Genomic DNA, 13,975 nt, shown 5'->3' with positions numbered 1-13,975 from the left:
TTCATCGCTCTTTTAACAGCAAGGATCCCGACCATAAAGACCCAACCGGTCTCAGCACTGTGCTCTGGACCTCTAATTAGCACAGGGTCGCTATACCAACGCAAAACATGGGGGGCATGTCTGTCTGGTACTGTATTCAACTATTACGATGTTTATATCCCTATATGGATTTAAAAAATCTTTATTATTTAGTTAATATACACGCGATTAAAACTAAAATAATAGTTGAATAGAACGTGGAAATAGTAAGAAAAGTTACAATCAGAATTCAATCACAACACATTACCCCTACAACTATCCTAAATGGTATGGCTTCACGGTGGTTGAAGAAGTTGCAACACGCAATGGGGAGGGGAAAAAAAACTGGTGTCCTCGCTTCTGTCATGCCGCTATATTCGGATTAAAAAAAAGATTGTGTCTGAGCAAATACTGAGAAGATCTGGGACTGCATTTTGAACTCCTTTGCCTCGTATAATGTGATGGTAAGTTCTGCTTCATAGCTAGCTAAATGAGGAACGTTAGCCAGAGTTACTGATGCACTTGTTGCGTTAGGTTGTAACTTTGCCATCCCATCCAAACAAACATACCTTTTTCCCTTAGAGAAACGTTACCACCGTTATAAATTTAAAAGCACTATTACTTTAGTTTATCCTGCTTTGTTTCTGATTTAACGTAGCTCACTTATACATTATATGTGTAATTACACCGAAACTTTGACAGAAAGGACGTGTTGCGTTAACTAACTTTATCGCCCAATATGTAAATACCGTATCAGGCGTTTGATAATATGGTGAATATATAAACAGTCAAAACATGGGAGTTTAAACTGGAACTGAAAAGCTGGCTCACTCTCTTGTCTTCAAGTGGTATGAGTAATGGTGATTCCCCTGTTTATTCTGAAACCCCCTCTTTATTTTATTCCTTTATGGTTTTAGCGGGCTGTGAGGATCCCTTACACTTCAGAGAGCTTGCTCAGTGCAGAGGGGATGTTTTCCAATAGCCAGCAGTGTGCTCTGAAGTAGGGATTATGACAGTCTTGGAGGGGAATTAAGGTTTACAGATGGCTGCTCTCATGTGATGCCAGGTTTCACCCTGGTCAGCAGCAAGGGGATGTCTGAAGACGTCAGCCAGCACTGTTTGGACTGATAGTAAACTTGTTTTGGAGGTGGGATGCAGTGGAGACTAGTGTAGCTTCTAACTAATTGTACTCTGGATTTAAGGCTGATTAAGGTTGGTCTAGCTTCACTTCATTCATTAGTTACTCAGTACTTTTCAGGCTTTACACCAGCTGTTAGACTTTTGTTTTGATGTAATATGGCAGCATTGATAACTACCACTGCTTATTCTTTTAAGTAATCTTATGTTTGCTCTGTGTTATTGATAACAGGTTATTTGTTCTCAATACATTCCATTTTATAAAGGTTTTATTTATTTATTTGAATGTGAGGGTGCATTTAAACTCATTGCATCTGTTGTATATTGCAGCTTTATTCTTTCAACCGAGCTCTTAAGTAAATGTATATTGTATTTAAGTCAAACGTGGAAAAAGTCTTCAACATAAACAAACCAAATGTTGAAATGCTAATTGGCCAAACATTACATTGCAAGTATAGTTCAGATATCTAACAAGGATTGCACTTATTTTTGTTTTTAAAATGTACAGTGTAAAACAGTTTTCAGCAGAGTCAGGGCAGATGCAAAAAAAAAGCAGAAAAAATACCCACAAGACCATCCACATTCCTAAACAAAGCATTTTTTTCTTGTCTTGTTACTTCACACATGAGTTTGTTCACATACTGTATGTCTGCAACCTCTTCTTTTAATATCTCTTTAAAGATTATTTTTTGGGGCTTTTCCGCCTTTAATTGATAGGACAGCTAGGTGAGAGAGAGAGGGGGAAGACATGCAGGAAATCATCACAGGTCGGACTCGAACCCTGGACCTCTGCGTCGCGGCATAAGCCTCTCAGTATATGTGCGCCTGCTCTACCCACTGATTCAACCCGGCCACAATCATTATCACAAATTTGATTGTATTGCTTCAGTATAGGCTATATGTTTATGATTATTGAATACAAATACATCTTTGTCAATGAGACTATTGTATAAATGCAGAAGTATTGTAATATTGTAAGCAGTATAGCTCACATTATAGAATATTGACTAACCAGAGTAGAGAGGTACAACATAATGGGCATACATTATATTGAAGAAGCACTCCAAGACTCAAACAGTAGATAATGATTAAAAAGAATGATGTAAGAATTATTTATACATTGTCAGTGTGAAAATAGAATTGGGTCTGTTGAGTTTTTGTACCATTTGCTACAGCGTAAGTGTAAATGTACAGTATAGTTAGACTCATAAACGAAGTCAGAAGTTCAGGCTACAGGAATTTCAGGTTTTTATGTCTGTTTGCACTGCCACACAGATGTGAGTAAGGCTGTGTTTGAACATGTCCATAAATCACATTTGCTGTGACAAATGTTTTGCTCTCTGAGCCAACAACAGATACTTTTGTAGTTCCCACAACTTGTATTGCACATTACACCTTTTTATAATGTTTTATTTTCTTATGATTTATCTCACAGTGAGGCCTATTGCTAGTGCTTTGTAACATATTTTTCCTCTATGTGAATGCCAAACTCCTGAAGAATTGCATGTAAAAAGACACAAGTATGACGCAAAGAAACAGCAGTTTGTTTGTCCAAGACTGTCTTACCATGCTGGCTATTTTCTACTTTTTACTTGGAGGAGATTGGCACAAAAATCCAGACTGCTTCAGTTACGGATCATTTGTTTTTGGTCCCTTGTATTTTTTTCTCCTGTTTTTTTTTTTTTTTACTGGTTATCGTCAAGAGCAGGATTTAAGGGGATCAGAGTCAGCGTGCGGCAGTAATTAACCTGATTAATTGATTTTGAGACGTTAATCAGATGAGCCACGTACCAGTAGGAGCTTCAGGTCAGCATAGTGGGCCAAGCTTCAGATGAGCCTTGGTTGCAAGTAGACTGCCGCTGTCCACCCTGGCCATTAAGCAGAATCTGCATAACACAATTCATTTTTATAATTTAGTGTTGCTGTTGTTTAGAATAGAAATAGAAAAGGTATGCACAAGGATTGTCTGATTATTATTATCTGAAAATATTGTTTCCAGTTAATGACTATTATTAGGATTACATTATAACTCATTGAATTTGCCCAACTATATCCCTGTTAGATGCTTTTTAAGGTAGAGCAATACCAGTCATTTATTTGAGTCATGGATTTGATTCATTTTTTGGATGATCCCTCTGGAAGATTATTGTGGTGGTAAAACATTTGGCCTCAGAAGGGACAAGCCATGTTGAGTTCATCTTGGTTGTGGGATAATGGGAGACAGCCATGTACTTATGTCTGAGTATGGGATTGTTTATGTTATGACTGATTGACACTATACTGACAACCTCAATGAAGAAGGTTGCATGTAGGGCTGGGCAATATATCAATATTATATCAATATCCTGATATGAGACTAGATATCGTCTTAGATTTTGGATATCGTCATATCGTGATATGACATAAGTGGTGTCTTTTACTGGTTTTAAAGGCTGCATTACAGTAAAGTGATGTACTTTTCTGAACTTACCAGACTGTTTACTGATGATTATTTATCTAAAATCTAAGTGTGAAGATATTTTGTTAAAGCCCCGATTGTCTACCCTAGAATATCGTCGCAATATCGATATTGAGGTATTTGGTCAAGAATATTGTGATATCTGATTTTCTCCATATCGCCCAGCCCTAGTTGCACGTTCCACAGCAGAACCTGTGCAAACAGCAGATCTGTTTAAATTCCATTCTGCTGTCTTCATCATTCACAATGAACTGTAGTTGGATCATGTCTTTAATTTCTTTGCCTATCTTACTTTGACGTCATCTATCTTTTCAGATGCAATATGGACTTACCGCCCTGGAACAGATAAAAAGTGACGGATAGAGGAAGCAAGAGAAGACGGAGGCAGTTTAACAGAGAGAAAGTACTTATCATTGACTTACACAAGACATCATGTCCACTTCGATAAAGCAGGAGAGAACCATTTGTGTTCTCCTCCCCAACAAAGACCAGCTGGACATTACTGTCGGGGTGGGTGTTTAATATGTCTCTAGCTGTCCTCTTGAAGATCACCAAGAGGTCTTAACAGATGGTCAAAGTTCTTTTTATCATTTCAACTGCACCACATACTATTGAATTCTGAATACTGACTTCTTTGTCTTTTGTTTTTAACCTGCTCCAGCCAAAGCCCACAGGGCAGGATGTTTTTAATCGAATGGCAGAGCTTCTTGGAATCAAAGAGCTGCACTTCTTTGGCCTCACAGTGGTGAGGGGTAAGTTCACTCCTCATTGACCCCTCAGCCTCACGCTAGAGTACAAAGCAGTTTTATCAGAAGACTGTTTGTTGACCAGTTCATGCACATACAGTACAGTGCCTATACCACATTTCAGCAGTCAGTCAGTTAGATTGTAAACAAGAGCATCATGTTTGGTTTTAGACGATTATAACGATTCACTGCAGGGCTTTGCAGTGCCACTCTTTTACTGGCACTTGTTTATTAAATATTGTGGAAAATGTTTTCTGCCAAAAGGCTGTTTTACTAAAGACAAAACATTTCATTGCACCCTTCCAGTCTACATAATTGAATGGTGTAATCCACTTTAGCCACCGAGCAAAGTTCTGAACTTTCTGTTTCTTTGTGTTTCTGTTCTCTTTCTTTGTTCAAATACATTAAAATGCATTGGTAATCTTGTGTAGCTCACCACTTGAACAAGCAGCCTTTTGTTTTTGTGGTGTTGGTTCAGCGATCACTTAGGCCTGGATTCCTGCAATATTAACTTCATTAAGCCTGGAATGCACCCTTGCATTCCTCCTCTTCACTGAGGGGAGGGACGGATTGATGATGGAAAGAGGAGGGTGGGAATGGAAGGGGGGGAAAGAGGTAGGGGGACCCATCATGACACAGGCCGCCTTACTTTAAAGACTTAAATGAAGGATGAGAGGTAGGAGTTGGAAAGGAGAGATGGATGGTTAAAGGAACATGTTGTGAAACGGCTCGGCGAGCATGATTTGGCTACACAAAGTTGAACAAAAGAGATAAGGTGGATCAAATAGAAAATGCCCATGACATGACTCATAGGACCAGGCTGCGAGTGAAACATCCTCATTCTCAGCACAGGTTGCAAACAGCTTTTTCAAATTAGTTTTTGATAAAATAACATTGACGTTGGTAAATGGTTATATTCAAGGGATTGCAGGATAGATAAAAAGCCAATTATCAAGATCAAAGCTATGCTATGTTGGATGCATCTACCTATCCCTTTACACATTTACAGAATGTTAGACTGACAAAGTTCTTGCCGGCAGTGTTTGGTCTGTGCTGCCATGCTACCACTGAAATTAGAAAATGGATACATTAACATTAGCATTGTTCCTGGTAGCCTCATTCACAAAATGAATCCCATTGTTGGTCAAATTTTACGCTTGGTTACATTATTGTTTTGTTTGCTTGCTAACTGTCTGCTTGTTTCCTGATTGTCTTTCTCCATCCCAGAAAATGAGCACATCTTTTTAGACATGGAGGAGAAACTGACTAAGTACTTTCCTAAGGAATGGAAGCAAGATTCAGGAAAGGTAAGGCAGCCTGTTGCGAAGATTGGAACATTTTCGATGAGTAAATTAGGAGCATTTTTGCTGTGACCCACTCTCTACTATTGTAGATTTTGGTTAATTGGGAGGTACAGTCCAGTGGCCTACATGCACAAACTTTTTGTTTAGCATGACAAAAAGATGAGCACAGGCCTTCTCTAACATGTCTCTTTCTGCATACAGGGATTACCGAAGAGACCCTTGCCTTTAGTGCTCTGTCTCAAAGTGCAGTACTACATAGAAAACGGTAGACTCATTTGGTATGTCCATGTTCTTTATGCATCGTCTTCACTACTGGACAAGCTTGCTTTTTGTCCATCCATCTTTTTCCTGCTTTCTGACATATTTTTCTTTTGGTGTGGTACCAGTGAACGTAAGGCACGGCATCTATACTACTCTGACTTGCGGGAGCGGGTGCTTCGCTCTGAATGTCGTCAGCAGGAGGAGGTGTACTTCCAGCTGGCAGGTTACGCCTTGCAGGCTGATCTTGGTGACCACCCGCTGCCCAGGCAGGATATGGAGGTCGCTCCTTACTTTGAACCCAAGGAGTACTTCCCCCCATGGGTAGGAGTTAACATGTTGCAGCAGCATTAAAAAAAAACTATTGTCTCTAATAGATTTTAATGTTTTATATTTTGAGGTTATGTTGCGCTCTCTGCCTTAATCCATGTCTGTCCCTTCATCCTTCTGCAGATTGTAGCTAAGCGTGGAGTAAACTATCTCCACTGCCATGGGCCCAAGGTGCATCAGGAGCTGTGGGGAATGTCTACTCGTGATGCCATGCTGCTCTTCATCAGGGAGTCATGTCGACTGGAGGATGTACCTGTCACGTTTTATAAACTGCAAAAGGTCTATTTAGTTTTTTTAGTATTATAAATTGAGTTTCTTGAGTTGAGTTTTTGTAGCACACACAATACTGCAGGGTGTGCTTATTTGCATGATTGATTTATATCATTAAAATCAGAATCATCAATTAGGCTGGTGGGTAGTGGAATTTGTTTTCAGCACATTATTATCTACGGCCATTCCAGACTTATTCCTTCCCTCTGACTGAAGTACTGTCTTTTCCAACACAAATACAGTTACTTTGGCTTCATTTCAGCTGTGCTGGACAAATGACTATGGGGCAGTTACGTAACTTTCCATCTAATCCAGTTTATTGTCCTCCCCATTCCAAGATTACTCATCTACTGAGTGAATTTTGAAGGCTGGCCCATCCATTGCGTAATGTGCTATCACTTTTAATTTGTTGTTAGCAGCAGCCCAGTGTTTCCCATTGAAGTAGGAGAGGGGCTCAACTGTGGAATAACTGTCTTATCTGAACTGCTCACATGCCTCTCTGACATCTCATCATTCATTTGTCCAGGACAAAAAGGCAGAGAGAGGAACGGCATTGCTCGGCCTGACCCTGCGAGGAATGCAGGTTTATCAGGTATGTGCATGTGTGTTATTGATGCATAGTATATGCGTCAACACATGGGTACATAAGAGTGAATCTGCATATGCTCAAGATTCAGTCTTTGTATCTATAACACTATAAAACCTCTGACTAGACATGTGAAGAATGTGTGGGATTTCCACCAACAGCAGTGGATCAGAAGATAGGAGCTGTCTGCCATGCCAGTCAGTTGTTTGATCTGTCCATCGGGGGCCATCTGGGGGGATTAGGGCTCCAGGCCTGGCTGATTAAAGAGCTAACAGACCATGAGATACATCGAGAAGCCCTTGGCCTCTTTGCCAAGTCCAGATGTCTCCTGTAAACAAAAATACAATGGATTATTGATCGCTAATTATAAAATATATCCTAGTAGATTACACATCCAGAAATCTCTTGCTGCTGAAACACAAAACCTCACAAACATATGAGGTATTACTTGTGTGTGTGTGTGTGTGTGTGTGTGTGTGTGTATGTGTGTATGTGTGTATGTGTGTATGTGTGTATGTGTGTGTGTGTGTGTGTGTGTGTGTGTGTTTTATTCATAGGAGGTGAACAACACGCGACAGCTGTTGTACGACTTCCCCTGGTCAAATGTGGGACGTCTCACTTTCCTGGTAGGCACACTGCTCATTTCCATTCCCTGTTGAGATGAGGTGGAATTGTTGTAATTATTTAATGGGCATTAGCCTTGTACACTATGTATAATATGTTGTCCCATTCAGGGTAAGAAATTTGAGATCCAGCCAGATGGCTTGCCATCAGCCAGGAAGCTGGTTTACTACACTGGGTCATCGTTTCGCTCTCGCCACCTCCTCCTGCACCTGAGCAGCAGCCATCGCCTCTACCTCAGCCTCCAGCCTGCCCTCAAACACCTACGCCACCTGGAGGAGAGCAAAGGTAGGGAGAATATAATGACAAGATTAGTATCAGAGATAATAACCGTTTGGCTGGGGGCGATTTGTACTCAGCAGAACACTTCTGCAGCCACTGAAAGTTAAATGCATAACTTAAGAAAAGTCACATTTTCCCCCACACAACAAAATCAAAAAGGTTCCTGTTCAATAATCACATTTATAGCACAGTACCTTAATAAAATGCATCATATAAGAAACATGTAATTGTTGATCATTGAATATAAGTATTTTGGTGTGTTTAAAGGTCTAAATATAGAAGTCTAAATATATAAGCTGTGGGAGTCAAGAGTTTTTCAATGATCAGCAACCCTTAAGGGTTACTAATATTATTTTCAGCATTTTAAGCAGCTTCTGGCAGTTTCCAGTTAGCGAAGACTACTAGTATTCTTGGTATATCTTCAATACTTTCTATCATCTTTCTAACGAACAGCCAACCTCAGTTTATTTAGATGTTTTATGCTCTTTTCTTATTTTAGATAAAAAGCGCTACAGAGAGTCGTACATCAGTGATGACCTGGACTTGGACCCCCCAGGCAGCGAGAGCAGCCCTGGTCTGTCGCGACACTCCACCAGCAGCTCTGGAATTGAAGCTGACGCCCGCCAGCACAGCATCTCCACAGAGATGGCCTCCATGGAGGAGGAAGGTCAACGGCAAGCAGAGAGATGTTTCAGCTCAGTAGCCAGCCACGGCAGCTCCTGTACATCTGGGTTTGACATAGGCAGTAAGGCTCCAATAGAAGATGAGGGGTGGCAAGAGGAGGGTGAGAGAATTTTTATACTGAAACATTTGTACAGGATATTTTATTCATCCCTCTGCATATTGTTTTTTGAATGACTTAGTCAGTTGGTAGACAGGAAAGCAGCTGTATGCCATGCTGATCTTGTATTTACCTTTTGGGAATAATGGTTTACTGGTGATCCATTGAGAATATGAGAGGTTAACAATGTTGCTGTTATCATCACCTGCTTTCACCCTTATCGTTGAGTATGTCTCAAAGTAAGTCATTTTGCCATATGAATGTGGAATAGGGATGTTGATGATTAATATAAGAATATATTAGTATATATACAGTGAGGAAAATAAGTATTTGAACACCCTGCTATTTTGCAAGTTCTCCCACTTAGAAATCATGGAGGGGTCTGAAATTGTCATCGTAGGTGCATGTCCACTGTGAGAGACATAATCTTAAAAAAAAAAAAAAAATCCAGAAATCACAATGTATGATTTTTTAACTATTTATTTGTATGATACAGCTGCAAATAAGTATTTGAACACCTGAGAAAATCAATGTTAATATTTGGTACAGTAGCCTTTGTTTGCAATTACAGAGGTCAAACGTTTCCTGTAGTTTTTCACCAGGTTTGCACACACTGCAGTAGGGATTTTGGCCCACTCCTCCACACAGATCTTCTCTAGATCAGTCAGGTTTCTGGGCTGTCGCTGAGAAACACGGAGTTTGAGCTCCCTCCAAAGATTCTCTATTGGGTTTAGGTCTGGAGACTGGCTAGGCCACGCCAGAACCTTGATATGCTTCTTACAGAGCCACTCCTTGGTTATCCTGGCTGTGTGCTTTGGGTCATTGTCATGTTGGAAGACCCAGCCTCCCTCTAACAGGGAAGGAGGTTGTTCCCCAAAATCTCGCAATACATGGCCCCGGTCATCCTCTCCTTAATACAGTGCAGTCGCCCTGTCCCATGTGCAGAAAAACACCCCCAAAGCATGATGCTACCACCCCCATGCTTCACAGTAGGGATGGTGTTCTTGGGATGGTACTCATCATTCTTCTTCCTCCAAACACGGTTAGTGGAATTATGACCAAAAAGTTCTATTTTGGTCTCATCTGACCACATGACTTTCTCCCATGACTCCTCTGGATCATCCAAATGGTCATTGGCAAACTTAAGACAGGCCTTGACATGTGCTGGTTTAAGCAGGGGAACCTTCCGTGCCATGCATGATTTCAAACCATGACGTCTTAGTGTATTACCAACAGTAACCTTGGAAACGGTGGTCCCAGCTCTTTTCAGGTCATTGACCAGCTCCTCCCGTGTAGTTCTGGGCTGATTTCTCACCTTTTTTAGGATCATTGAGACCCCACGAGGTGAGATCTTGCATGGAGCCCCAGTCCGAGGGAGACTGACAGTCATGTTTAGCTTCTTCCATTTTCTAATGATTGCTCCAACAGTGGACCTTTTTTCACCAAGCTGCTTGGCAATTCCCCCGTAGCCCTTTCCAGCCTTGTGGAGGTGTACAATTCTGTCTCTAGTGTCTTTGGACAGCTCTTTGGTCTTGGCCATGTTAGTAGTTGGATTCTTACTGATTGTATGGGGTGGACAGGTGTCTTTATGCAGCTAACGACCTCAAACAGGTACATCTAATTTAGGATAATAAATGGAGTGGAGGTGGACATTTTAAAGGCAGACTAACAGGTCTTTGAGGGTCAGAATTCTAGCTGATAGACTGCTGTTCAAATACTTATTTGCAGCTGTATCATACAAATAAATAGTTAAAAAATCATATATTGTGATTTCTGGATTTTTTTTTTTAGATTATGTCTCTCACAGTGGACATGCACCTACGATGACAATTTCAGACCCCTCCATGATTTCTAAGTGGGAGAACTTGCAAAATAGCAGGGTGTTCAAATACTTATTTTCCTCACTGTATATACAGATTAAAGTGTAAATCTCACCAAAATGCAACCTAGGGTCTTTTTGTGAATGTACCTGAGTCAAACTTTCGTTTAAAAAGGACGGAAGCGCCACTTTTAAGATTTACCGTATCTTCATTTTTCGGTGAAATGGCCTTTTGAATGGGAGTCCTAGGGTCACTTCTATGATCGCATCAAAATCACTATTTTTAAAACACTAAGAAGGCTCGACACAACATGAAACTTTGCTCGAAGTATCACCAGGGGCTCTACACATGAACTCCAGCATTGAGAACATTGTTTGTGTACACAGAGTTTACTAAAAAAGGTTTTGAACAACTCACTGTAGCTGTTGTTCTTCTGATGGCCGTCTATCGAGCCAGTCAAAAATAGTCGAGGGAGGAGAGTAAAGATGGAAAGCTCCTAAAGCTTAGTTCCATATAAATGCACGGATAATTTGTTGTTTTGTCGTTAGTGAAACACAATATTGACCTTGTAGTTGAAAAAGGAGTCTCATATAGGAATGACATTTCCTCCTATGGAGTCTGTTTATTCGCATTTGGAGATCGACTCGTTTTGACTGAGAAAATGGTGGATAGCGTAAACAACAACTGCTCAAAACCTTTCTTTTTAGTAAATTCTGGGTACACAAACGATGTTCTCACTGCTGGAGTTCATGTGTAGAGACCCTGGTGATACTTCGAGCAAAGTTTCATGTTGTGTCGAGCCTTCTTAGTGTTTTAAAAATAGCGATTTTGAGGCTAGCATAAAAGTGCCCCTAGGACTCCCATTCAAAAGGCCATTTGACCGAAAAACGAGAATAGGGTAAATCTTAAAAGTGGCGCTTCCGTCCTAAATATGCACATATGGGTACATTCACAAAAAGACCCTAGGTTGCATTTTGGCGAGAGTTACGCTTTAACCTTCAATAAGGAATATATTGACAATGCATCCCTGAGACATCGGTTTAATCTGTGCAGGTGTTTTCACTTTAGCAGTTCCATACAGTTGGGATAATTACACTGTTTCACACAGTGCTTCCTCAGGCTATGCACTATGCAAAACACATTGCTCAATAAAGATAACGTGATGTCATTATTCCACATTTCCGCATAGCTGTGTTCTTTTAGTAGCCTGCACCTCGAGCTCAAGTAAACTCTGTGTGCAAAGTTATTTTCTTTTTTGTTTCATTGTGATATTGAATAAATATATGGCCACGGCAGATAAGAGACATGATTTTCAGATTTTTCATAATCAGATTTCTTTTCCTTTTTTTTTTTTTTTTTTTTTTTCCCAGAGATCAAGAGCAATATTGAAAATCCAAATGAGGTTCTTGTGGATGATCCTGATGAGATGTTCCAGTTGGCTGATCTTCTTGAAGGAGTGTCTGTGGATTGTTCCGAACTCTCCTCAGAGACTCGCTCACCAGGTATGAATAATTAGTGAAAAACAAGATATTATTTAAACAATATTTTATGTGTTCTCATCCCATTAGTGAAAACAAAATTGGTTGTATTCTCAAACACTAATAAAATGTTTTGGTCTCTACAGAAAACAAAACGTTTCCCCCAGACAGTGATGAAGACCTCGAGAAATTGCGTAACAAGGATATGTTAAAACAGGTTGGTCGTCTATCTTCTTTCCCTTGCCTTCTTTTTCTTTGACTCCTTTGGATTTCTCTGTTGTATTAGCTTTTACCTTTACTTTCCTGTCTCTATTCTAGATGCTGAAATCTAGGGCGCAAGTTTGCGTAGATCGGCACAGCCACAGTCTAGATGATGTACGTCTGTTCCCACCTCCGGCACGCCTGGGGACGACACTGCCACCTGATTCCTCCCACAGCTATACCTTTGGCCTCCCAGATGCCTCAACAAACACAAAGATCCCTGTTGATCACAGTTGTTACCCTCTTTTGCACTGTCAAGCCAAACCTTCCTTCTATGGCCGCAGGTCTACTAACTGCCTCTCCTTGGACATGTTAGGTGATGAACAGTTCCTGGAATTCATACTTTGAATACGCTGATGTGCACAAATATGCCCGTTCTCTTCCTTCATTTACAGTGCAGCTTAACTCATAGATTGTGTTTTCTACTGTATGATGATGACAACGTGGGATGTGTGTGTTTCAAATTGCAGAGAGACATTATTAAAATGGCGGGACCCCTTATTCCTCTTAGAAAAGCTGTGGATTAGAAAACCGAGATCTAATTCAGCAACATTCAATCAGTAAACAGAGCATATTTATTAATGCTGTATATTGTGTACATACTATTTGCACTATTTTATTACATATCAAGGCCTCTGAACAAAACATTTCTAATCAATTGTATTGTCTTTTATAAAGTTCACACTGTTGAAATGTTTCTGAAATGTCAGAATAGGTTAATGTTGGGGCAAAACGTTTGACAATAACGGATATTTTGATGTTTTAAGGTCATGCAGTCGTATTAGACATTCATAAGATGGGACTTACTTCCCTTGCAATTAGCATATTTGCTAATGTAATCACTAAAATGTCCTTGTTTTTATTAATGAGAATCTCCAGAAGCCACAGTGCTAATGTTTGTGCTCATGTATTCTTTTATCATGTTTAAAATCATATTATATAATATACTCTATTTTTGTATAGTGTGCTCTGTCATGCTTTTTCTATTAGTCTGCCACAGCAATGTAGCTGCCGATGTGGAAAATTGAACCTCTTTACAGCTGGTAATGCATTCATCCAAAGCTTCCCCATTCTATACTCTCCCCCTGCTGTCGTAATTACAACAGAAAAGTATTCTTTGTAAAGCACTATTTCTGTAACCAGTAATTGTATAATGAATGTGCAGTATTTTTGTGTTATGTAATCCCCAAACAAAGAGCCTTTTTGTCAATTTTTTCTCAGACATTATTTCCACTATTTTGTAAATGATAATTGGTATGCAGAATAACTCATGTCTTCAGCCAATATTAACTCACTTGGAAAGATTGTAAGTCATTAAACACAGCTTTTATCAAAGCCAATAATGTATGAACGTCTGCCAGTGTTAATTCACAATACTGAACAATTCATTTTTATTTAAAGCAATGCTTTTTTATGAAGGTGAAAATAAATTCTTAATGCTACTAAATGAAACCATGTGTTTTTGCTTTTTTTGTACTGTTTCACCACTGTAATGTTAAAATGACATGACTCAGTCATCTAAATGTTAATACATTTGGGCTAATTTAATTGTACATATCTTCCAGTATAACGTTATGATGTTCAATTTGAAAATGTATCAGCAGACAGGTCAAAGTCATTTGAAA

The 13,975-nt window shown here is 39.7% G+C and overlaps 1 protein-coding gene across 2 annotated transcripts; it reads left to right on the top strand.

Moving 5' to 3' along the window:
- The first annotated feature begins 298 nt into the window (after window positions 1–298).
- Window positions 299–13,802, top strand: zgc:172136 (uncharacterized protein LOC566376 homolog). 2 transcript variants are annotated; one of them, XM_031303082.2, is made up of 14 exons: window positions 299–482; window positions 3,929–4,123; window positions 4,275–4,365; window positions 5,587–5,666; window positions 5,865–5,941; window positions 6,050–6,245; window positions 6,375–6,530; window positions 7,048–7,113; window positions 7,665–7,733; window positions 7,842–8,016; window positions 8,510–8,794; window positions 11,982–12,113; window positions 12,236–12,306; window positions 12,408–13,802. In XM_031303082.2, the coding sequence occupies exons 2-14, from the start codon at window positions 4,046–4,048 to the stop codon at window positions 12,696–12,698; spliced, it is 1,767 nt and encodes a 588-aa protein (XP_031158942.1). In that variant the 5' UTR covers window positions 299–482; window positions 3,929–4,045; the 3' UTR covers window positions 12,699–13,802. The 2 variants fall into 2 exon arrangements, with proteins under 2 accessions (XP_031158942.1, XP_031158951.1); XM_031303091.2 differs by lacking the exon at window positions 299–482 and adding an exon at window positions 930–1,230.
- The last annotated feature ends 173 nt before the right edge of the window (window positions 13,803–13,975 follow it).

The sequence above is a fragment of the Sander lucioperca genome, chromosome 15, assembly GCF_008315115.2.
Source record: "Sander lucioperca isolate FBNREF2018 chromosome 15, SLUC_FBN_1.2, whole genome shotgun sequence".
NCBI lineage: Eukaryota > Metazoa > Chordata > Actinopteri > Perciformes > Percidae > Sander > Sander lucioperca.
This window is presented reverse-complemented; position numbering and strand designations above follow the sequence as displayed.

What these genes read in the sequence shown, in the direction of transcription:
- zgc:172136 (XM_031303082.2), top strand. Translation starts at nt 4,046, where the DNA reads ATGTCCACTTCGATAAAGCAGGAGAGAACCATTTGTGTTCTCCTCCCC. An exon ending in CGTTTTATAAACTGCAAAAG is followed by an intron (nt 6,531 to 7,047) that starts GTCTATTTAGTT and finishes TCATTTGTCCAG; the next exon opens with GACAAAAAGGCAGAGAGAGG. An exon ending in GAGGAATGCAGGTTTATCAG is followed by an intron (nt 7,114 to 7,664) that starts GTATGTGCATGT and finishes TTTTATTCATAG; the next exon opens with GAGGTGAACAACACGCGACA.